This window comes from Limulus polyphemus, unplaced genomic scaffold, assembly GCF_000517525.1.
Source record: "Limulus polyphemus unplaced genomic scaffold, Limulus_polyphemus-2.1.2 Scaffold2484, whole genome shotgun sequence".
Classification (NCBI taxonomy): domain Eukaryota; kingdom Metazoa; phylum Arthropoda; class Merostomata; order Xiphosura; family Limulidae; genus Limulus; species Limulus polyphemus.
This window is the reverse complement of record NW_013668094.1, coordinates 124279-151127: the sequence shown is the minus strand read 5'-3', so window position 1 is coordinate 151127 and position 26849 is coordinate 124279. Positions and strand designations below refer to the sequence as shown.

General features: G+C 32.7%; 1 protein-coding gene across 8 annotated transcripts in view; it reads left to right on the top strand.

Annotated features, from left to right (window-relative positions):
- Positions 1–26849, top strand: part of LOC106467087 (mucin-17-like) — a 73532-nt gene that overhangs the window by 24382 nt on the left and 22301 nt on the right. For all 8 annotated transcript variants that reach the window (XR_002612352.1, XM_022395212.1, XM_022395209.1 and 5 more), the window contains 13 exons: positions 9694–9822; positions 12567–12722; positions 13185–14027; positions 15751–17013; positions 17558–17626; positions 18300–18414; positions 18775–18866; positions 20177–20446; positions 20983–21104; positions 21553–23003; positions 23577–23922; positions 25576–25807; positions 26480–26563. Coding sequence is in view for 7 of the 8 variants with exons in the window: in XM_022395212.1 (XP_022250920.1) it covers positions 9694–9822; positions 12567–12722; positions 13185–14027; positions 15751–17013; positions 17558–17626; positions 18300–18414; positions 18775–18866; positions 20177–20446; positions 20983–21104; positions 21553–23003; positions 23577–23922; positions 25576–25807; positions 26480–26563 (5172 nt within the window). In the remaining variant the exon portion in view is untranslated. The remainder of the gene's footprint in view (positions 1–9693; positions 9823–12566; positions 12723–13184; positions 14028–15750; positions 17014–17557; positions 17627–18299; positions 18415–18774; positions 18867–20176; positions 20447–20982; positions 21105–21552; positions 23004–23576; positions 23923–25575; positions 25808–26479; positions 26564–26849) is intronic.

The window sequence follows — 26849 nt, the reverse complement described above, 5'->3', positions numbered from 1 at the left end:
TTTCTTTAATTTTATCTCTCATACTCTTTGTGAGCCAACCTGGTTTTTTACTTGCAGCTACCATTTTATTTCTATAAAGAATACATTTACCTTGAATATTTAAAAATTTATCATCAAAACTTTTCCACGTCTGATCAGTGTGGATTTGTGTTTAGATCACATCATGGCTTACGTGTTTATGTTATTATTATGAACAAACAGATGGGGCTAGCATGGGTTTATGTTTAGCTCCTATCAGTGCTAACGTGTTTGTGTTTTTATGAACATAGAGATGGAGTTAGCATGGGTTCGTGTAATTCTGGGTAATAGCATGGAGCCAAGATAGGGGTTTATTGTTTGAGTAATAATGTCTACAGTATTTCCAGCCTTGTTTCCTTACTTTTTATGATCCATAATTGCGGGTTTTTAAATTCCCAATTTTTTATTTATCTTTATATCTTGGAAAGGATTAGATAGAAATCCTCAACAGTACACACGACAACAATAAAGAGGAAATAAGTTTAATTCGACGAATTATCCAAGTACTGGAGCCTCCCAGTAGCTCGGCGATAAGTCTAGTGACTTATAACGCAAAAAAAACCGTGTTTAGATACCTACTGTGGGTGTATAGCACACACTGTGTAGCTTTGCGCTTATCAACAAGCAAACAAACAAACCAAATACTGAAATAGCGAACGACAGTAAGTGCGTGTGTAATGTTAAAATATGAAAAGTGGGTATGCTCGTAATCAACTTTCATTGAATGAAATTAAGTAGACCTTCGGATATTGTCTTCCATAATTAGTAAAATAATCACGGAGTAAAATTATGGCTTGATCTGATTGTAGCTTTTAAATAAGAAACTTTTTTTTGCAACTGACTTTATTGACTGTTTTATATAAAACTACACTAAGGCTACCTGCAGATAGCTATAGCCCCGTTTTTAACTAATAGACTAAAGAGAAGGCAACTTAGTTGACTAGTTCAACTGGTCAACAACACTCATTGCCAACTCTTGGGGTACTCTTTTCTGGCAGAATAGTGGGATTTGACCATCACTCTTAAGCAAACCCACAGCCCTAAAGTGCGAAGCGTGTGTTTATGACAACGGGATGCGAACCATGAAACCTCGATTCACTGTCCAAGCAGGTTAACCACTAGGCCACACCCGCCCTTTTGTAACTGAGAGTTTGTCAACTTGATATTTATGTAGGAAAGTTGGAAACGACACAAGACTTGCAATAACTTTCCTAATGAGTGCAGGTGGAGAATTTAATTTAATTTATAACGTATCATAAGACTGGCTTTATTTAGAGGAGATAAACGTTGAATATCACGTGATAATAATCAGTTTTAATGACCAACTCAGTGTTAAAATGGTAAAAACGGGCTGCCCATTCTTTGAATGTAATTTAATGGTCGAAGAATTAGAATGTACAGAACTAATCCTATTAGTGGAAGCAAACATGATGCTATTAAAATAATTAACCATAAGTAATTCAATCAAACATTAAACAACTAAAATAGATAAGCCTAGCTAACGAACGTACACTAAAAACGTGTGTGTGTATATAGTCGTGAAGAGCCACAAATGTTATCAAAATATGCTAAATGCGCTGATGTAATTATTCAAGTTTGTGTATGTGTGTGTGGGGTGGGGGGGGGGTTCATGTGTCTTTAACTATTTTGTGGAAATTTATAACTTCTTCATAACACTGCAAAAAAGTTTTAGCTCGAGATTATTCAAACGGTGGGCTGTTCTTCGTCATTCGCCAGGAGCTCTAGTTTTCGGAAGTGAAGCCACTCTTATGAAATAACTTTAAAAAAAAAGTTCGGATAGCTGACTCTTGTTTTTGTTTTATTTCTGTGTGCGTTTTTTCATGTTTATTGTCACAATATGTTACTATTTGAAAATAGGATGGTTTTGTATTAACTTAAGCCTAAGTTTTATTCGTTATTAAATTACGAACTAATTCATCTTTTGTCATTATAGACTGCAGTCGACAGGAAAAATTCCATTTATACTGTTAATATATAACCACAGAATTGGCTGATTACAGAAGTTTTATAAACGCTTCCTGTTCCGTTGTTAGTTGCGGAAGTTGTTGTTTTGTTTCTTGAAGTAAAAATATTGGAAATGTAAAACAAGGAAATTTTTACTTTACCAACTACTAGACTGTTAAGTTACTGTTTTACCTCTAGCGATATTTAAAATAATTATATTTTTATTGTAATGAGTGCCTACTAGCGGCAGGGGAATGACCAAATAAGCGAACCACCCTTGACACATACATGTCTGTGTGGTTCGTATGCAAAAACTTGTCCACACCGGTCTTCAAACATTTTAACTTTGTGGGGACATGACCTCTCCAGTAAGATAAGGCGTGGTTCGGTGAAATGATGCAAGTGGTGGACTTTAAAAAAAGTCATTTTCATAGGCTACTTGTGTCTACATTTTGAAGTAAAGCGGCACCTAAGGCATATTTCGTACGTCGGTGATCAAAAAAGAAAAAAAGACTTATCTTACTGATAGTACCATTAAGAGATATAATAGTAATTTATATTATATATTCTTGGTTGAATATTCGTTAGCTGTGCCTGGTATTATTCCTTTTTCTTATAATGTGCAAGCCTATCTTTTCCTTTAAAAAAGCAATTAAAGAGACCCTAAAAAGAAAATACTATCGGAAAACAAACTACGTAACGTTCCGCTTTCTAGCAATAGCGGATGTCAATCGAATCGTTCGACGCGGGACTCATAACCAGGTATACATGTCTTTCAGTCTAAAACCGGGACAGATTGTTTTTCTAACAGTTGTCACTCTATTAAGTAAATCTTAAATTCTAGATTATAGGCCTAGGATTTTAGTGCTTCAATATTCCAATCAAGTGACGCCACCTAGCCAATATTTAGAAATGTTATTTCACGAAATATATTATTATGCATTTTCCCCCGAACAGTTCTGTAATTTCGTGTATCGTACTAAAAATTTAGCATCTACTTGATGACATATTTATTGTATTAAAAAACAATAACATATAACAACCATCCTTTTATAGTTCACTGCGTGATTAGGAGAGAAGAAAAAAAATCATAAATACATTTTTACACTGGCCTACCAAAAGCACCTCGACACGGAATGATAAAGGAAAATTCTAGTGATAGCCTTCCCAATGGAATAGCACTTTCTCTGGCTTGTTTAAGATCTGCTTTTCTTTGAGACACGCTGTCAGTTAAACTCCATTGTCTTCCTTGTATCCAAAGATCAACTAGTTGATGACAACTGGAAGGTTATGGTCTAATCACTTTACATGGTCTCGAAGATGTCTTTTAGGGTTAAGATGTGGACTCTGGACCATTTCATCTTTGAGGCTATTAACTTCCCATTTCCAAATACGAATATTCTAAGTAAGTTATGTTACAACGTTTATCACTCACAGGTTATTACTGACAATAGAATTTGTCAACACTACAAGATTTCTTGGATAGAGCTCGTGAAGTCGATCATTTTTTTTTTTTCACAAATGAGGTTTCTCCTGTCATATTTTAAACACAAAACTCCTTCAAGTCTGTGGATAATTCAACAATATTATTGTTACTGGGTAAGGATTTTAAAGTTTGACTGAGTATCACGACCTTTTAGAAAAATTTGCATATACATTTAATTTCTTTGGATATTGTTTAAGACCGCTTTAGTGTATTGTGCACCAATGGTTTTTACCTCCCATTAATTGAAACTCTTATCATGTATAGTTAATATTAGCTATTCAACAGCTCCGAATAGTAATATCAAGTCATTAATTAAATTACATGAGTTTTTGCTAATTACTTTCCTTGCCATTTATACAATTGTTGTAAATTTCTTTTCTCATTCTTAAACTTTCTCGAACTTACATTCTGGTTTTATAGAATATTTAAATTAAATCATTGCTTCCTGTTTTTTCTTTGATGTGTTTTAAGTAACAAAAATTAGTACGTTGGAGTAGTTGTGTCAGGAACACCTCATAACATGTTTAACTCATTGTTTCTGTATTACATTTAACTTTGTTATATTTTCATTACAGAAACAATACTATCCTAACTACTTATTGCACGACTCACGCATTCTTTTTTCTTCATAAACATTAGTTTTTGGCAGTTCTTTTGGTAATGTCATGCGATTTGACTCCACATATAAAGAGTAACATGTTTCCTTGTAATTTATCTCGGATGCCACGCTTCTCTAAAATTAGACTGTCGGAACTGATTAATGGGTTTCCATTGGTAACAAGACGTTTTATGGGGAATTGTGTAAAGTTTTTCTTATACGCGGTTTTACTGATGTCACATTGTTTAACGAACATTAAATCTCTTCAACATTACTTGAAGCCATCAAGGCAATTGTCCCTTATTGTTTCTTTATTGTTATTTTCATTAATAGTATACTGGTTAGAATGTTTATTATAATTTCATTATAGAGGTTTTTTGCATTGTTAGCTTAATCTGCGTTGATTGAACCTCGTGAGATATTATTAGGATTAGGATCGCAAATATTGTTAGCAGTGAGGGTACTCAACTGGTGAAACAATGCATTCTGATCTTTGCAATCATTGTCCGAAACGTTTTATCCACAATTATATATATATATATTAACTCCTTAGTGATTTGACCTATAACATACTTCTTTCTTTTTAATTAGCTATACCCATTGCTAGGTTAATTTTTAGTTTTGCTCTAAGTAGCTTGCTCTGATCGGAAGTTCTTGAAACTAGGCAGGCATGAGTTGTACTAGCTTTGGGACATTCAGCATTATGATCACAAAATTCGTGTCATCTTGGCATCTGTACACATTACGATATTTGTAACCTTATATCATATGCACGTCTCTTTGTTTTTGGCAGTATGCATATTACATTTTGTTATTCTAATTTTGTTTTTAATTTTTACTTTTTTTTTTCTACAATAGGATACGTTAAGTAGTTGAATTTCAGGCTTGACTTTTGACTTGTTGTATATTTGAAAAATGTAAAATGTTGTTAGTTCCACATGTATAAGAAAGTGGAGAACAAAAAGGTAGCTATTAAACTAAACTTCAAACAATATGGAATTTTCCGGAAGCTTCATAAATAGTTAGTCTAATGCTGAAGTGATTTCTGGTTATACATTAGGAACAAAATCCAGTATTTGATATCATCCATAATTAAAAAAACAAAAACCGAGTAAGCGAGAAAAAGTACAAAATGTAGATAAAATACAAACAAAGAAGGTAGCACACTCCCCAAGTTGAAACAAGTTCACTGAAAGCTTTTCAGTCAACATTCCTTCGTCGGGATTGCTGACAACAGAAAGGACAATCAGCCAGTAACACCCGCTGTCTATGACGCTACTTTAGCCACAAACCCGATGAAGCGTCGTTGCTTGAATTTTTTTTTTTAATTCATCAATAAACTTACTTTAATTTGGTGAGTATTTCACCTTATTTGTATATTTCTACATTTGATATCATACATAATATTTAAATTGTTAGCGTATTTAGACGACTTGTAACTGGACATCACTATACTATCACAACTTCTTTGCAGAAGTTGACGAAAGTACTTCTATGAAAATAACATAACGTTTATATTTCATTACATAAACTTGTAGGGCCATGGCCTAGCGGTGAGGGCACTCGGACTCGCTCGCAATCTACGGGTCGCGGGGGCGCTTTATGTGATGGTCAATCACACTATTTGTTGGTAAAAGAGTAGCCCAAGAGTTGGCGGTTGATGGTGTTGACTAGCTGCCTTCCCTTTAGTCAATCACTGCTAAATTAGAAACGGCTAGCGCAGATAGCCCTCATGTAGCTTTGCGCGAAATTAAAAAAGACAAACAAATATGAGGCTGTAAACTGAAATTTCAGGTTTTGTGTTCGCGAATTCGATTTTATTGGGTATTGCAAGTCAAACAAATTGATAGGCCTATAGCGTGAAACTTCATTCCCACTTTACTTATTAAGCGACATGAATATTCTAGGCCTAGCATAGGCCGTGTTTAGAAACAAAAGTACCACAGAAGCAGCGACATTTGTAATTTTTCATAATAAAATATTATGTAGTTATTTTAGGATTGAATAGTTTCTGCTTGTGTGTGTGTGTGTGTGTTTGTTTGTTATAATATTAGTATTTTTGCTTATTGCCATTGATTTTTTAGAAAAATGTGACTAAATTATTATCAAATCAAGGTATTTGTATCATTAGTTTTCGCTGCAATTACCACAAAGCTTATTGTTGGGTTAACTAGAAGCACTGGTGATCACATATACTGTGATTAATTTTTATATATAACCCTCTGGTTCTGTGTTGATTGTCGTCTAAAAGCTGACGTGGTTTGAAGTTATTTCTGTTTTCGGACAGTTGGAAACACATAAGATTTTATTGTATTGTTACGTCTCCGTTTGTTAATTAATTTTCCGTAACTTCGTTCCGACGAAACTTTAACGACACAAGTTTTTACTTAATAAAACTGGTTTATTCTTTCCGAATATAACTTTACCGATACACTCAACTTCAACAATCGCGCTAAACAAACGCTATAACAACGAACGTCAATAATACTTCTGACCGCAGATCAATTAATCACGATCTACGCACACATTACGATAATCTCCCGTCACGTTGTCACCCTCCTTTATATACCAGTCTACCCTCCATCTAGTAAATACTAGAGCATTCGCCAAGATACGGGATAGTTCTAGAAACGTGGCGTCACACCAGTCATGTGACTCGCTGACGCAACAGTATCATAAATTCGATTAACAAACCAAGAAAAATCATACAAATATGCTACCTATAAAACTGTGTCAGAATTCAACAATTTCACAAATTAGACTAAAGATCTTTATAAAAAAAATAATAAATGTTCTGATAGAACCATAAAGGAACATTCAGTATCAGGTGACTTGACTTGTTTTACATATAATAAGATTGTTTTGTTTTCAGTGGGTCTTTTATCTTTTGTAAAAATAGGATTCTTAGACTTTAACTTATGGACACTTGGAAGTTTTTTTGTTACAGTATTTTCACTTGGCTTCAACACAATTTTAAAATAATGTTAGGAATTAGTTTCTTTGACATTTAAAGCTAATAATCTTATCTTAAGCTTGTCATTCTAACACACCAAAATTACCATAAACCTTTTTAAAACAATTCTTTCTTTTGGAGCAACCACTTTTGCAAACAAAGACTGTTAAAAATACTGTTATTAGACATCAATCAATAAACCTATCACTTGGGAGCAAAGACTTAAAATACTGTTAGTAGACATCAATCAATAAACCTATTACTTGGGAACAAAGACTGTTAAAATATTGTTATTAGACATCAATCAATAAACCTATCACTTGGAAACAAAGACTGTTAAAATATTGTTATTAGGCATCAGTCAATAAACCTATCACTTGGGAACAAAGACTGTTAAAATATTGTTATTAGGCATCAGTCAATAAACCTATTATCACTTGGAAACAAAGACTTAAAATATTGTTATTAGGCATCAATAAATAAACCTATTATTACTTGGAAACAAAGATTTAAAATATTGTTATTAGGCATCAGTCAATAAACCTATTATCACTTGGAAACAAAGACTGTTAAAATACTGTTATTAGACATCAATCAATAAATTGATTACTTAATCAAATGTTACAGTAAATTTCTATCTGTCATGATGTTCTTTTCAGAAAAGTTTCATAAGAAAGACATGAGTAAAATTTTTATAGTTTTAGATCATTACAAATAGTTACCCCTACTTCAAATGTAACATCTTTTTGGCTTGGGAGTTGTTTTTTTGCCATCATTGTATACAACCATTTGAAATTGTAGCTGTTACCTTTTTCATTGATATTATTATCTGACATTACCATTTAATCCTTTAATAATGCCATAGTAAAGAAACTCAAAGCTTTAAATACCTTTTTTTGTTGAGGCTTTATTTTATATAGGAATAGAAAGACAGAAATACTCTGTTCTCACTCATTGTAAATCAAGTTTTCACATTTGAGCATATTAACCCTTTCTGTTAACAACCAGGATTTTCGGATGCTACTTTGAAAATCCCCCTGATGGTGAGTCAATCCCCCATTTACAAAATATCCTAACCAGAAGTAAGATGCATATATATATATTATTGATTATCCTGCTTTGCTTTTGATAAATATTTTTTACATTCCCCATTAATTCTTGTTAAACCAATGAAATACTGAAAATATTAACTAAAGTGACAGTAATCAAAAGGTGACTTACTTGATTACACAGGCCTGCAAATTTACACTTCATAAAAGATGTTTTGGTTTTAATAACGGACTTTCCATAATTCAGCTACGCAGATTTCGATAATAATATTCTTTTTTTTTATTACATAAGGATTTTTTACAAATTATGAAGAAAAACAAACTCTTACTTAGATCAAATTATTATTTCGTTTACCACAATGAAATTTTTTATTATTATGTTTATTAAAAAAAGTTCAAACAAACTGAAGAAAAGGGAAGAACACTGATGTCAAACAAATATGCATCCTTGTTCATCCTGATTTTTGTGTGTGAAATCCATGTTTTTTAGTCTCAAAACTGTGTGTTGTGGTCTTTCAATTATGTATTGCGTTATGATGTTTTGTGAAAAATCTGTATGTGATAGAGAAAAATGGATATCATTTTCAGATTCAGCATATAGGAATTACTTTAGAACATATAAAAATTTCAAGACAATAAAACCATCGCAGGCATGTGTTATTCATCTGTCCCAGGCATATGATTGTTGATTTGTTGTTTCACTTTGAATTTGGGATTATTATTATAAGGGAGTACAGATTTTTAATGAAAATTTTTTTTATGAATCAAGAGCAATCCAAAAGCTGCATACTATATATATATCATCTACTATGTTTATTACAATAGAGTTATGTTTACTTTTAGAGGGTGGTATGTGAGGCAAACTTCATGGCAAATGACATGTACTTTTGGTTAGTGAAATAGCCCATCATTGATAGAAGGCAGTGTTAATATTTCAAAAGGTCATGAGAACCTCATTGGAAACTTCAAAGGAGATCACTATAAAGGAAATGAAACCACCCTATTTTTAGCATTATTCCCTTATTTGATTTTCTCCCTCCCATGAAACAATTCTCCTACAAATAGGAAGTTTACTCCCAATCTAACAATCTTGTTAACCACACAGTGCGAAATGACCTTCCTAAATGACTATTAGATGAAAGGTTGCAATAGCTTTATTAAGAAAAAAAAAAGTAAAACGGTTCTGTGTTAAATGATTCCTAATTTGAGAAACTGACACAACATCGAAAACTGAGATATATATGAATTTGATTCAATAGGGAATATATAAAAGTGTGATATAATTCATATTATGAAAATAGCTAAAATAATAAAACCTCTGTATTGATAACAATTTAAATATTTAGGATGTTATAATATGTTGCCAAGTCAGCTCTATTCATAATTGCTAAATCTATATCCTGGTCATTTGCTAAAACTGCAATGTTTTAAACCACAAGAAATAATGTAATCTTTTTTTTTTTTCTGCCTAAATAGTATTTATTATAATTGTTTATTTCGGTTTCTAAGAAACTCACTCAGTGACATTATTTTAAGCCAAAAAAATGTTTCGGTAATTATTAGTTAAGTTTAGTATACAATATGTAAATAGTAATTTGCCATGTTAATTTCTCTTATTCTGTAGGGACCAGTTATTCTTACCTGAGTGGCATATACAGCAGTAATTTTCCTTCTCAGTCCACCTCAACATTCAGAGCGCCACCTACAGGAATAATAATGAGGCAGTTTTGGCCCCCTACACCCCCACCAGATAGTAAGTGTATTTTCATTATATAAATACTTCATGGTAGCTCTACACTATAAAAATAAGATGCTAGTTATAAAATTCTTCATTTAAACAATTTCAAAGTTTTTGGTTATACAAATATTCCAAGAATATGGAAAAACATTCTTAGTTTTACAGCTTTTAGATAAAACAAATGACTAAGTAATTTGAAAACATTCAAAACATTATTAAAAACACCTTAAACTTATAACCTAAATAAAGTTGTTATATATAGTCTTTTCATCTTGTTTCAACAGTAACATACTAAAATATTACCATTAGGTAATTAGTATGGCAGAATTGAAATATCACAAGCTAGTCAAAAGCAATCATAGAATAATACAGTTATCAATATCAAACAAACCAATCTATTGGAAAAAAACACAGAGTTAACATGTCAAAATATCCAATATCCATAGTAACCAGAAAATGAGATGCAGCTGTCATCATGATATTCAAAAGAATGCGGGATGAACAGAAAAAGTTAGTATCAGAAAAGAAACCCCATAACTGGAGCATTTTGGAAAATGGTCTTTTCTTTTTCTGGGATAAATGACTTTTTTTTTAGTAAGTCCAATTCCAAAAATGCTTGAGTTATTAGGGTTTTTTTCCAATACTTGAGTGTTATTATATTAAACATGAACTAAGTGTTAAGAAAGTAATTATCTAGTTTTCTTCTCAGCATATTCAAGGTCACTCAGTATATTCAAGGTCATTCAGCATATTCAAGGTCACTCAGTATATTCAAGGTCATTAAAATTCATGTGAACTATCAATGTTGTGGTTGTTTAAGAGCAAAACTACACAAAGATCTGTCTGTGCTCTGCCCACCACAACAGGTATCAAAACCCAGTTTTTGGTATTATTAACCCTCAGTCTTATCAATGAGCCACCAGGGAATTACATTAAGGCAAAGTTTAAATGTAATAAAAAAAAAGACAAATAGATGTCTCTCATGTACGATGAACTCTGTATTAAAATTAACATCATCTAAACATTTATTGATTTACAGATCCAACAGGATCAAGAGAAATATAAAAAATAGCTAACACAACCATGGTGGGTTGTTTATTAAACGGTTTTCAATATCTTCTGTTCCGTCCCATCACAGCTCAGGAGCTTATTTTAAGATTACTTTGATAGTTAAAATTTTGCAAACCATCTAAAAATGTTAAGGAATATAAATTTAATTTTATATAAGTGAAAGTAAAGGAAAATGCACAGTAATAGTTAACCACACCATATCTACTATATCCAATGCTAATAATGTTCAATACCAGGGCTCATCAGACTGGCTGAGATACGACAGACACAGTATTGGTTGAGATGCTACTTATATTATTAAATTGCATCAACAACAATTTTTACATTACGAACTAGATTAAGTTGGTGAAGTGTGATTTTTTTTTTATCAATTTTATACAAACCAGAATTAGGCTAGGAGTTAATAACAATATTATTTATATATTTGAACACCAATTATTTATTATTATTTATTTTTACTTGAATTAATTTTACTAATTATTTAGAAAAGATAACAAACCAGCAAGCTAGTCTTATTGTTCATATAATGAATTAAATAACCACAACGTCAACAGGAGAAAACGAGTAATTCTAAGAACTTATGAGTGAAAGAACAGAAGAATGTATAATTCATAATCTCGGCATGGCCAGGTGGTTAGGGAGCTCGACTTGCAATCTGCGATTGGGGGTTCGAATCCCCGTCTCACCAAACATGCTCGCTCTTTCAGCCATGGGGGGCATTATAATGTGACGATCAATCCCACTATTTGTTGGTAAAAGAGTATCCCAAGAGTTGGCGGTGGGTGGTGATGACTAGCTGCCTTCCCTCTAGTCTTACACTGCTAAATTAGGGACGGCTAGCGCAGATAACCCTCGTGTAGCTTTACGCAAAATTCTAAAACAAACAAACAGTAATTCATAATCAAGAATCTGAAGTTCAACAGAGTAATCTATCTAATTATATCCCAGAATCTGCAGCTAAAGAGACTAATTTATCCAAACATTAAGATTCCAGAAGTACTAAAGCCTTAAACGAAATTGGGTACTTAAAGAAACTAATAGTTATCATGTATATGCAGCTGGGAAAGCACACTAAGTTTAGTATTACAGACTTGACCTAATGTTTAGTTGTTTTTCACTGAGAAGAGTTGAGGATTAGGACATGTAATATTTGTTACGTTTCAGTGTCTGTACTGAAATGTAGTTTTGAACTGCTCTTAAATGGTTTGAAAGTTACTGGTTAACATTGTTAGTTAGCTTTTAACTCTCCTTTTACAGATACTTTTCTTGATTTAATAATCTAAGAAAACTGAGTATATTTGTTAAATTGTTTATTGTTAGTTTTTATCAATTTATTTTTTATTTTTAATGCTTTACTTGTAAGTAAAGGTGTAAATAAGGCCAGATTAATTTAAGTGCAAGTTAAGAAACTTTTCATGCCAATTTTTTCCAATAAATTTGGATCATTGTTTAAGGATTATTATTTATTTATTTATAAACAATTTTAATTCCCATAAATGAAACTCTAAATGATAATTGTTCAACAGTTGTCTGTTTTAAGATTTACCGGTTATGATATCATTGTAAGGTTTCTTTAAAATTTATAGTTTTGAAAACTGTGTGATGGTTTTCATATAATTCTAGTCTTAAAATTTTGTTAGTTGATCTTTTGATGGGAAGTATACATTTATATTTTTGTTTTGCAATAGATTATAGCAGGTATGCCATGGGTAGTAGCCTCTACACAATGTTCCCACCTCTTGTCCCATCTACAGACCCTAACCCTTACTCCAGTCAAGGTTACATTTCTCGGTTGGGTCAATCCCCTGCACACTACAGTTCCCTTCTAGAAGCTACACACAAAGGTATTTCCATGCTTTATTGCTCTTAAAATAATTGTCCAGTTTGTTTCATTTGGATGAAGTTTTGTGAAATTTTATTTTTCCAAGTGTTTTTTGTTAGACAATTATAAAAAACGTAGTAAATGTGTTTTATTAAAATTTAATCAACTCAACTTATGCCACCTGACATTATCAGAACAAAATACCATGTATTTTGTGTACCATGTGTTTTTTATAAGTAATATAAAGGTTTATTTTGATTAGATTTGTTGTGAAATATAGTTAATTTAGGGAATAGATATATCTAAGCATTTTGAAGGAATGGGAAACTAATACATAAACATAATTTAAAACTTATGGAGAAGTCAAAACTGCTTGACTATTTATTCAAGCTTTAAAGTACAGCCCAACATTTCTTTTTTATATCATACAAAACTAGTTGACTAGATTTCTCAGTGTTTATAAAAAGATTTTTTATTTTTACAGAACCCACGTACTTATCTCCAGGTTTAGCTCTTGCTTCTCCTCTAACACTGACCAATCATGTGGGTCACACTACTCCCGTACCTTCTCTTACTCCGGCTCTTGACCGCCATCCAGGATTCAGTCACCTGGGGCTAGGGATGAAAGGGTTGGAAGTTGGGAGGCGCTCTCTGATGGTGGAGGATGATTTCCGAAGGGTTGAACGAGGAGCAGAAGAACTTGAGGGATTCCTGAAGCGAGAATCATCAAGTATTAGTTGTCATCACAATGCTGAACGAGCAAGACTTGGTCTAACTGGTTTAGACTCTCATGTAAGAGCTGTTGAAAAACAATCCAATTCATCCACTATTCTTGGGTCACGGGAAAAATTACCTGAGAGCAGGAATAAACAACGTGAGGAAAGACTCAAAGAAAGACAACAATGCTCTGAACCAGAAACACATCATTTGGAAGGTAGGCTGGCAAATGGAAACATACCACAAGTTAAAGGAGCTAAACCCAGCAAATCTCGAAGTGTAACATTAAGGAGTGAAGCTGATAAAATTAGCAAGGAAAAGAAATGTTCTTGGTGCTCAGCAAGTTTAAATGACAATACAGAAGTTGTTGAAAACCCTCACTGCATAACAAAACAAGTAACTAAGATAAAAAGCACAAATCGTCAGGAGTTTAGGGAAGAACCTGTGTCTGTTGCCCAGAGAATAGTTTCTGCCTCATGTGTCACTACAGCTCTTGGCACATCTAGTGACACTGTAGCAACCACAACAGTGACATTCACAGGACACCGTGCAACATCATCTCTGGCTACTTCAGACAAACCTCCACATCAAGGGGCAGCAAACACTACTGGTAAAATTTTTTATAATATATTAAATAATTATTATGTTAATTTGTAATTAACTGATATAACTTGTGTTTTGAATCTGGATTATTTTTTAGATAGCACAGATAATACTGTTGGTCTGATGGCCTGGATTTATGCCCAACTCCCCACACTAACTTCTCCAACTCATGACCTATCTGAGTACCAGGTAGCTTTAGAGGGGGTTAACAATTGTAATATATTTTAGTGAAGCCAAGAAGTGCTTTTTTATTTTTGTTCAAAACATTTAGGATAATATTTTATAAATACTTTCAAAATAAAAATATATTTGTTTTATCTGTGACTAGTTCTGCGACCCACCCCCAACACCTCTAATGCCCCACTTTCAGATTGAAACCCACAGTTTGGAAACCACTTCCCCAGTTAGCTTGATCACTTTTGTTCAGTAGTTTTTGACACAAGTGGAATCAGCATATTGTATGCACCCTGAATACAAAACTTGTAGTCTGTGTAGCTACTCCTAGCCTGATTGTTAGAGTATTGTTTTCACTCCTTTGTGTATGTGTAAAAAGTAATTGAAATTTTCATCAGATTTTGATCAAATTTAGTAAAAAATATTTTGTTCCCTAAGGGCCAATTGACTTGCTTTCGGTGAAAGTAGCTGAAAAATGGAGTCAAATGGAAGGTTAATCACTTTCGTTATAATAGTAATTACTTAGTATTGTGAAAAACGGTTAAAACTTGAGAAGAAATTGAAATAGAAAAAAGGATATATTTAAATTTTGAAGTAAATAAATTATTTAAAAGTACGTCTTAGATACGTTACTGCAAAAGTCCAAAACATCATGGGGTGAGGGTTGCTCTTTGAGTGCTTTTCTAGTTGAATCTTTTATCTCAGTATTACAGAAGCTGCTATTTCAAACTTGTATTAGAGAAAGAAAGACCTTTACTTTCATGATAATGTCTACAATTATAAAAAGGGTTCTAAGTCTTAAGAAAAATACGGTACAACTTATTTGACCAATTTTTAACATTTTAATGAGCAGGATTTCTTGATTTTAGAGAACAAAAACCTGACATGTGGTATGTACATGATTCTGCTTCAAGTTTTGTTTCAGGTATCAAAATACTAATTTTTAGTAAATTCAATGGCTAAGTTTAGAGGTTTTCAATACAATAAGTTTGGGTTCAGAGCCTGTAATTATTTTTATTTTGTGTTTTAATCAATGATTATGTTCTTTAAGATTAAGATAATAAATGCCACTTTTTGAGATCTTCAACTTGTAATGTACTTACAATGCCACGTTTTTTATACTGTCAAGGTGGTAACTTTGAAGAGACAAAAATGTGTATCAATTGGAAGTGGGTGAAATAGATTACGGAGTTTAATATAATGTGTATCATTTGGAAGTGATTGAAATAATTACTGAGTTTAATATAATTTTATAATACTTCTCATGATTCACTAATACTTATGAATCTTGTTCTTAAAAACAAAAAAAGATCGCTTGACCTTAAAAAGTGTTTTCTGTCACAACACTCTCCCAGATTATTTTGATTATTTGTGTATTTATTTACCAATAATAAGTAAATTCTTAAAATGATTAATCAAACTCAAAACTCAAAAAGTGGTAGTCATTGATATGAAGTGCACAATGTTTCAATTTATCTTGGCTAGTTTTAGAATTTTTTAAAAATTTTATTTATTTTTGTTGTAAGCTTTACATGTGTATATTTTTAATTCTTTAGTTGTGTCTTCACCATGCCATGTGACCATCACACCACATGTTACAACGTTGCCCCTACCTTGTTCAGTGCCTGTTGACAATTTAAGGTTATCAATAAACTCTTCACAGATGAAAGAAAAAGCAAGGGTTACTAGCCTTCCAAGTAATAATCAAAGTCATGTTTCTCAAACTGCACAATCCCAAAGCAAGCCAGAGTCTGAAAATGACACATTGAGTCTATCAAACAGCCAGGAAAATCAGATAGCAGACTTAACACATCAGTGTTATGAAACAGTTCAGATAGTCCATCCACAAGTTCGTGAAGGTCGAAGTGGGCAGAATAGCTCACTGTCTAGTCAGAAAAGCAAACTAACAGCTGCTGAAGTCAAACAAAAATCTCTGGTAGACCCATTGAGTAGGTCTTGTTCTGTGGCTTTGTCCTCAGAAGCTACTTCATATTCATTGACGAGTGAAAATTCCCCAATAGTAACAAGTGAACAGAAGAACCACAAATCTTCTGTCTTACCAACTGGAATTCACATAAAGCAAGAAAGGATGGATGGGGAGGAGTACTGTTCAATGAATAAATTGTACAGTTATTGTGGAAATTCAAGTGCACTAAGAAATGACATGACCGAAGAAGACCATGGTGTCATCAACTTAAGTATCCCACGCCGAGTACCTAAACAGGAACCGTCAGACTTTGCCTTACCTTGCCAAATGTTATCAGAATCTATGCCAAGGATTGGATTATCTCCAGAAAATGTTCAGCCGGACTTTGTGTCATCTCATAGCCTCACAGCATTAGCAAACATTGCTAGTGGGTCTTCATCTGTGACAAAATCACCACTACAAAAAAATGATTTGGTTCATGTGACCAACCAGACAGGAGAAAAACCAAAACCTACTGGAAAGATCCAACAATCCATGGTATCATTAAGATTTCAGTTGGCGAGTAACCCAGAAGTCACTTCTGCCTTCTCTCAGGTGACAACATCTTTATCTGCTTCCCAGACACCAGTCTCCTGTAATGTCCAGTCAATGCCATCCAGCCAAACTGGCTCAACAAGCCAACAAGCTGTGCCTATTTCTTCCAAAGGATCTAATTTTTTTGATGCCATTACAACTGTTGGAAGTATTACACACCACCATAGAATATCCTCTACAAAATCTTGTACTTCTGTGGCTGGATCTATTTCTTTGCCACCTTCTACTGGTGTTTGCCCATCTGTTAGTTCTTGTCCATCTACCTGTAGTTCCACAACGTCATCCTTTCCTTCCACTGGTAAGTTTCACTCCAACTATATCTTCTAACTTTTCTTTCTTGTAAACGTTTTTCGATATGCGGTGTTAAGTGATTACATAACTAAGTCTAGAGTTTAAGTAAATCTTAAACATGTGGTACAGTTGGGGTGAGATTTCGTATTAATAATTTGTATACTCATCTAACAACAAGTCAGTGATATCCTTTTAAATACCATCCAGTAGAAAGAGAGAGAGAGCAATTTTTATTTATATACTGTATGTAATATTTATCTAAAATAAATATTTTATTTGTCATTAAAAGATCAATCTCTTGGCTCATATGATTGTTTTGCAGTCAGACATTTGCAGGGACATATGAATTTCATGTCAGTTTATTTTGTACTTCTCATTAGATGTGCTGATAATCTGTTAGATGTGAACTTGATCAAAAATGCTGTCAAAATCCTTGTCTTGCACCTTGTCCTAATGTTTGAATTTACAAATGGGAGAGTAATGGAATAATAATAAAAAAAATCACAATAACAAGTAAATATATGTGTCACTGTTGATTAATTTACTTCTAGTGAACTCGAATATCCCAGTTGGAATAGCAGTGGCTCAACAGAGACAGGTTCTTACAACAACTTCAGGCAGTGAGTTGCACGGCTTTTTGACTTGTAGTTTAGGATTTAATTTTGATTCGAGTGTTACACATTACTAAGGTAAAGACAGGTAAATAGAATAACTTTGAGGAGTCTTAAAATCCCTTTCAGGTACAAAAATTGTATTTCTTAAGTTAATGCTACATCTATAGACAAATAATTAAATCCTGGTATCAAAAAGACAAAATACCGACATATGCTCAGTTTTTAGAAACTTACACCAAACTTACCCGTATTTATTCATTTTATATCTTTTCTGTAATGAATTTTGTTACTGACACTAAAAGTTAGTAATGATTGTAATATCTTATGTTCGTAAATTATATTTTAATTAAATTATTTTTTTAAATGTAGTATTGAAAATAACAGGATACTTCTTTTTTTGTTTTTATTTAAATAAGATTTCCTCTAATCAGCATATTTGTGTAGTATAACTTACTGCTTGATTTTGCTACACATTATGCTCTGATTGTAATGATATTGTCTAATTTGTGGTTTGTAAGAGGATCTTACATAAGAATTCACATACGTAATTTTAAAGCTTCATGTTGAGTATCAAGTGGTAGTTTTAGACATTTTTCTTGCTACTATTTTTAATTCCTGGTAGTTGATTTTAACATAAACTCTTACATTTTTCACATAAAACCTTTTTTATACTTTAAAGTTAAAGGTGGACCACCGTTTTTACCAAATACTAGTCGAAACAGATCATTAGTTGTTTCTTCTACATCAGCTGGAAATTCAGATAATTATGTTCCAGAAAAAGAAGGGTTCCTCCAGTAAGTTTTAATTTTCTTATCTTTAAGTATATTGTACTTAAGTAAGGTATCAGCGAGAATTAACATACCTTCTACAAAAGAGAAGTTAAAAAAAGTTTCATAGATTGCTTCTTGTGTTGTATTCATGAGTTCAGTTATATTCAAAAAATGTCTGTTTGATTTTGGTTATCATTTTGAAGTATTTATTTAACACATATATTTTATTCTATATTCTGTAAAATAACTTTTTTTGCAGAATTTAATTGTATTTTGTTAGGAAACCACTAAGCTAAGAAAGAAAATTTGGAGGTATTGTATCATATTTGATTCTCTAAGTGAGAATGGCTTGTTAGTTATACATCATAATGTTCATGTTTCTAGGGGGTCAAAAGAGCTGTCTTCGGGCCCAGACATACAGCAACATTCTACTGAACTAAACTTGAATAATACTACCACGTGTATATTGGGTCAAGGTGAGAAATTACCATAGTTACAATAGAATCAACACGTCTACCTATCAGCCTTTTTAATACTCATTTTATTTGTTATTGTAACTTAGAAATCCACTTCATTGAATTTTTAAATTATTGTATTGTCTGCTAAGCTGAAAATTGTTTACTTCTACAATTATATTGACTGAATGTTAATAAGTTAGAAATGTTATTTTGTCAGGACTGTTGTGCAACTGTGTTAGTATTGTTTTGTTTTTGTTAATAATGAATGTATGGATATTTAAGCAGTCTGTGTTGTGCTTTTTTTCTTATACTGAAAGTTCCTTTTTTTTAACTTTTACAATAGTTTCTGCTGTGAATTGGAGCCATTTTTGTGAAAGTGTGTGGAAGTGGTTATTCATTTAAGAACTTATTCAACATCCCCCATTCTTCAGTACCGATTCTTACCTATATAATGAATATTAACCCTCCAAATTGTTTAAAACTTCAATGATCAATTTCCTTAAATGCACAGTGAATTTTTCAGTTTTGTGCCCTTCGCTTTTAAATGATATTAAGTTTGCTAGTATTTTTTAATACTGACGTAAACAATTATTTTAAGCATTACATCATGCTGCATTTAATTAAGAGCATGGAATTAACTTCTTTAGTAGCTCTTTTATGGTATTAAAAACTGCATTTGGTATATAGTAAACATAGCAATGTTTTAACATTCTGGTAATGAAACTATAAGCTAAGGCTGAACAAACTTAAGGTTGTGTTCTTTTATTACTTGGAGAATCTTCCCAGTTTTCAAGGAAAGTTTAAAATACATTATTCTAAATGTAATTGTATTATGAAAATTTCATTATCTTGTTATTTTAATAAAAATGTACCACTTTATATATATATATTTATTGATTGATTCTCTTTTCCCAAAGTATACTACACTATCTTTTAGGTTGCTATACTCTTTAAAAATAAATTTATTTTTTCATAGAACAGATGGTGTGTCAAAAGTATTGCTTCAGTTAAACAAAATATCTGCATCAGAAGAAAATTAATTTTTTGAAAATGTGTTTACATTTCATAGTTATTTAACTTCACTTAAAGAAACATGTGCAATTAATGTTTCAGCTTGAATATCTTGAGCTTAAATTCAGTTTTATTATGAATGATCATATGGCAGTAACAGGTGAAATTAAAATTTAAAATTTTTATATAAAAATCCATAAAACTGTCAGTAATCACTTCAACGTGTGGGTTTGAATTTTGAAAATTTTCTTCATTTCAAGACATGCAAGTGATTTGTATTTTTATAAACTTCTCATTTTTTTTCTCCGTTTTTGAAGATGTAAATCCACCAGTTACCCACTGGGAACAGGACTCTATTGTGCACACTCCATTACCACAACAATGGGTTACCCCAAGCCCTGTGGTGGGGCCTACAGTATGGCTTAGTCAGAATATGTACAATCCCACTCCAGCTCCACAGCCCCCACCTCCAACTGCTGTACCTTATCCTGTAGACCCGTCTCATGTTCCCATACCACCTGGTGGATATCAAGTTTACAGAGATCCACTTACTAATCAGATTTTTCTTCTACCAACAACAAACATCGGTAAGTTTTACACAAAGCAGCTAAATTATAGTGAACAAATGAAAAAAAAAGATACACACACATACATATATATATATTTTTTATTGTACTGTGATTAAATTTAAACATTTTTCAGCTTCTACGCAATGTTATGAAAGTAGAGATATAAATACAGTTACTGTAATATAAACTGTACATGTAAAAGTGTTAGATGATAAATTTGTGGATGGAAATGATAAACAGTGGTTTTTAGTTTTTCTTTTGACCATTTTGAAAGAACAGTCAGTCTGATGATAATTTTTGTCATACAGTTGTGTGTAAAATAACTATATATATATATATCTTTGGTAATGTTTTAAGTTACAGTTATGGAATTAAGAACAAAGTTTGTATCCGCTATCAAAGTGTTTTGATGGTACTCGACTCTTCTGTCATTTTTGGATAGAAAACTTTCAAATGTTAGTAAAAGATTTAGAAAATTTCAAAATAAACAACAACCATCAGCAAGGTTTTCAAATATTCATTTTTTCTATTGTTTTTTTACATTTTGGCATCAGAAATTGTAGATCGAGCTGGTATTTGGACAGATTACACAGCTCCCCCTTGTGGCACACCAGTACAGCAGGTATTTGCAACTCAACCACAAGCCCCACCATTCCAATCTCAAGTCATGCAAGAGGTAATTAATCATGTCTTTATAGGTAAGGTTGTAAATATACCTTTAAAATAACTAGATTCTATACATCTTGTATTATTATGAGTTTCTTGGAGATAGGTGATGACGACCCAAATATATGGAAATAGATCAGTCAGTTTGTCATGTTGCAAATGAGATTTTTTGGATTGAGTTGATTCTACCTGTAATTACTCATTACTGTTAATGTTTTAGATAGAAATGACATTAGTTGTGTTAATGATGCCTTAGAGACCCATGTGTGCCAAATATATTGTGCCACCACACCTATACTTAAGATCATCTATAAAATAGTATACTGATGAACAAGAACTTTCATAATGCTAATAGAAAATGTAATTAAACTTTTCTACAAGTTACTTGTTATTAAATCATACACCTTCTTTTGCATTTACATGATATTTAACATTGGATCAATTTTTGTGTGTTTTAGGAAAACCAGCTGAAACATCAGACAGCTCAAAGCCAAAATCTGTCTGTGTCCAACAACTGCTTTTCCACAAGAGAGGACTCGGAAGGGGAGGAGAGAGATGAATCAACAAAAAATGTCTACCAAGATGAACACATTAAGGATAAGACAGAAGAAAAATTATGCAGTGACGCCTCTCAACCTCTTGGTTCCTGCTCAACAGTTCCTTACCCAGCATTCCCTCAGCCTAGTGCTCCAGCTGCTCTTTCATATTTTTATGAAGCCTCCACTATCGTTCATCTTACCCAAACCCAGTCAACAACTGCCATACAGACTGAGCCAGGAAAGCGTTCGCAGGGAACTTCTCCAATGAATCCTGTTACCCCATCACCTCCTATACCGTCAGATTCTGATCAAGGTGTCCAAGCATCATGTGATGATGGAGAAGACAGTGGAGAGAATGATGAAGATGGAGAGGAAGAAGTTAGTCAAGATACAAACGAAGTGGAACAACATAGTCATACTATCAGTGTTACAGCAGCAATCCAAGTAGATATGGATTGTCAGACAAATTCAGATGATACTGATGTAGAAGAACGTGCTGTGGAGGTCATTGATTCTGCTAACCAAACCGACAGTCTTTTAATGGGTGTAGTCAAGGATTGTTCTACGAGTGGTGAAGATGAATCATGTGATATCCCTCGGACTGCGACACCTTCTCTTACAGAAATTGCTTCTGTTGCTGATAACGATGATTCAGAAAGTCAATTAGTCCAGAAACCTGTTTCTATTGATGCTGAGATTTTTGAAGGAGACTCTACACCAGTGCTATCAGCAGAAAGCCAACCAGTAATGGATTTCATTGATCACCATGGATTAAACCTCTTGGTCGATAGCATTGAAGAGTTTGCTTCACGTGTACAAGAAGAGAATAATACAGAGATGGGCAGGCTACAGATAGACAGTTCAGGTGATGACTATAGTACAGTAGGAGGAGAAGCTGGGAATATAAATGTTATAGTCAATGACAATGTGAAGCCAACAAGGGATTCTGTGTATTCAAACTCAGACTCTTTGTCAAGAAACATTGACCCATCTTGTACTGATGGTTTAGGATTGCTCTGTGCTCTCGCAGAACAAAGATTTTTGGAAGAGTCTATGAGTTCACAGGTCCCAGAGACAGGGTTGAACTTGAGTTTAAAACATGAACAGGGAGATGACATTGACCAAACTTATGAAGAATCCAATAAACATAACAAGAGTCATAACTCTAAAAGCCCTTCACAAGTGTATGCTTTCAGCAGCAACTCATCGTCACCATTTTATACTTTAGGCAGTCCATTACATGCTGGCAACATTCCCGAAACAATGGATGCTGCTGAATTGGAGATGAAGCTACAGTTAGCAGAATTGCAAAAGAAGTACAAATTAAAACAAAGAGAACTGGCCAAACTACAACCAAAAAAAGAAAAAGAGTAAGCTATGAAAATATTTATTTTCTAGGCTTTCCTAATTCAGTTTTTACTTTGATCTTAAATTATCAGATTTGAAAATTCTTTAGTATCAGAAATAGAAAATAGAAGTATACAAAGTGAAATAAGAGTTGTATTATTATTGGTTCTAAAAGTTAAGCTATGATCTTGTTTCTGAAATCTGTGTAGTTCAAAGTATTCAAAATTTCACTTACTTAAGTATAGTGGCATGCACCTGAAAACAGAGAAAATATTTTGACTCATTTAAAGTAAATTAGAAGTATTTTGTTCCAATGTAGTCATTAAACTTTTAAGTTTTAAAATTATTATTATTTGTTACAGATCTCAGATGTTAATGTGTGAAAGAAATATGTTAATGTTTTGTATACAGATGGTAAATAGCAATTTGTTTAGACTTGTGCATTCTATGATTTACCTTTTTTATATTAAAAGTTAGTTGTTTATTTACAGTTACGCTTTTTCATGCAGATGAGCTTAACACAGCATTTCACCTGTCATTTCTTGCAAAAGAAAGATTTATATTTATAAATGAAAAAAAAAGTTTTATTCTTTCAGAGAACCAGAATTATTTCCTATTAAAAGACGACCAGGACGTCCACGGAAAAGACAATTCATGCTACTAAAACCAAAGAACTTAAAGACCTCTCCCATATCTTTTGGAGATAGCTCTTCTGAATATGTTCCAGAACTTTATTCCTCAACACCAGCTGCTCTTTCTGTCCAACCATCCACCTTTCCTGAGTCCATTATACCTGATGTACTTCCTTCTACAGAGACTTCTTTTGAACCATCAGAGCCACTTAGGAAGAAGAAAAAGAAACATTCTGCCTTAAGAAACAGAACTAGTGTAGAAAGAAGTCAGACAGCAAAAAAGTCCAAGCAAAACAAACTGTCTACAAAGGTGGGAATCAATAAAATATTATTTCATTCACAGAATAAAGTTAGTATTGAATGCTGCAGTGTATAACATACTATTAGTAAGTCAAAGATGTTTGCTCATGTGTATAGCATGTAACTTGGATGTACAGAAAGCTGAGTATGTTACATTAAAACGATTTTGGAGCCTCACCACATCGTTACAGTTCATGTTGTAGTGTCAGGTCATGTTGTGTCTGATGACTGTGCATCGTAACAATAACTCAGCAACATGGTTTTCATTGCAAAAGGCCATCGTGTCTATGCCATCCTCCTTGCATGCTTTCCATAATCCATCTAGTGTGTGAGGATGATGGTTTCTCAGTACCCACTTCAATAATCTGATCCAACAGAAATACATAGGTGCTTCATCTAGCAACTTGAATGTTATATCTTGTATGGAATAGCATAAATACCCATTTCATTCTCCAGCTGTTTGAGGTATGCAATGTTTGAAGTGGAGATATGACTGTAAACCTTATCTTCATGAATCCATACCCATATCTTTCTTGATTATGCTCCGTACTGTTGCCTAAGCCAAATGAACAGCTTTTACCACTGGCCTTTGTGTTCATGAGTTTTCACATGTTCAAGACAATGTATTTTGCTTACTAAAGCTCTTGTACAGCTTATTTCAGGTCTCTTTCTGGATGGTCCTGGATCCCAAGTTGATCCATATTCCTTTATTTTCCAATGCCATTAACTCTTAATAGTTCTAAATCACTGATTTAGACATAGTTTTGTGATCTGAGTATATGAATATTTTGTATTGGAAGGGGCTGTTGGCATACCATTCCCAAAATCAGTTTATTTACAGTAACATCACACAATCCACAAAATGCCAAGCAATGTCAAAATATAGTTGTGATACATTCCATTCCATCGTGAGTTTATATTGGCTGTGGTTGTCTTGTTACTTGGTGATTTACATATTCAAAATTGTTTGAATATAATGTACTCAATCCTGTGATACTGTTTGTTTTTTTTATCTGATTTAATCTAATTTTTCACACTTAAACCTCCTTTATGATAGAAACTTGTACTTATTTTGTTTATCATTACCACCAAAATTTGTACACTGTATTACTGATCAGATAGTAAAATCCAAAGACTGGGGGTAAAATTTGCACAAGAAAGTGGAAAATGAAAGTAGAATAACACACAAAAATGGTAATGTTGTGGGGAAGGACATAAAATGTTAGAATGATCATAGCATAATGAACACGGATGAAATGGAATAGAACAGTTAAAAGAAAACAGCTAAGAGTAAAACTATTTCGAGATTAAAAATTAATGGGATATTAATAAGGATAAAACACAAGAAGGCTGATACATGTGAGGGCAGAACTTAAGCATTTGGTCATTTGTTTTAGAGCAGAGCACCATTTGGGCTATGTGCTGTGTCCATCGTGGAGAAATGAACCCCAGAATTTAGCAGTATAAATCCGTAAACTTCCTGCTGTCCCACCAGGTGACAGCACTTGGTCAGAGGTACATATTCCATGTACAAGTAAAGTACATTGTCCATTTTCTAATAGAGAAAATCATTTCTGTTTTATGCATGATATTTTATACAAGTATTTGCAAACACAACATGAGTATAAAAACTGCTGTATTTACTGCATTTTCTCCACAATAGGGTCGCTCTAGCGAACTGATTATGAAAAAGAAAGCAAACACCAAAGTGAAAAAATCAAATTTGAAATTACAAATGGGAAAAGTATCTGAAACATTTTCTGAACATCAGACAGAAAAGACCCAGTTATCACCCACAAGCCAAGAAGAACATAACCTTGTAAATGATTGTAGAGTCCCTAACCTTGTAACTGATTGTAGATCCCTCAAGACAGATGAAACCTTGGAAAATATAGGTATGTTCATTAAGTTTTATTAAATTATTAATTGACGTTAAGAATTTTCATTTGTGTCAGAATGAATATTTTTTTACTCTTCACTTTATTCATCTACTCATCAACTATTTGTCTTATTGCTGTAAAATTTTTCTGATGATCAGAAAAACTAAACCTTAAAGTAAAAAAACGTAATGTTGTAACCTGTGTTTTTAGTGCATTTAGCTGTTCTGTATTTTCTTTAATAAACAAGTGCCCTTGGATAAATGTTCTGTATAGAAAGCTGTTTTTTGATAAATGATATACATAAGTTTGTCGTAAACTTGAAGACTATATTTGTTACAGAGAAATTTTAAAAGGATTGAAAAGTCTAGTAAGCTGAAACTGAAAATTTAAAAAAAAAAGAAAGATGTCAACTTTTTAAACATAAATTAAAGTATATGCTTTTCGAAGAAGCAGGGGAAAAAAGAATAATAATGTGAACTAAAAACTCAGGTTTAATATCACTAGGAGTCTTCAATGCTTTAAACGCAAATTTAAGAATTTGAAAATAATTTACATAGTACTTATTGGAAACGTTGTTATACAAGTAAAAAAAGTACATAGTTGTGAATAGCGGTTCATTTCTGTTATTATGTTATTCTTCATAAAATCTAAAAAGATGTGCAATAACATTATATCTTTTCATTGTAGGTGCTTCGACACCAGATGACACTGCTACTAAATCACTGAAACAAAAGAATAAAACTGAAACAAAAACTACAGAGAGTGAACCAGGTATAAAATCTGTTGTTTTTTTACGAAACAAAAGTAAATTTTGCTATGATGAGCAGTTCTGAAACTACATATATATATATATGCACTGATTTACTTTTTGATCTATTATTATCACTGAGATGAAATAATACTTATTAACTTATACTGTTTCACATGAAACATTTAATTTTTAAGGAATATTTAATTTAACATAACATAATGTTTTGGGACAACATGAAACCTATTGATCCATCTCGGCTGTTCCATTTTAAAATAATTAAAAATAAAATAAAATATTATAGCCACC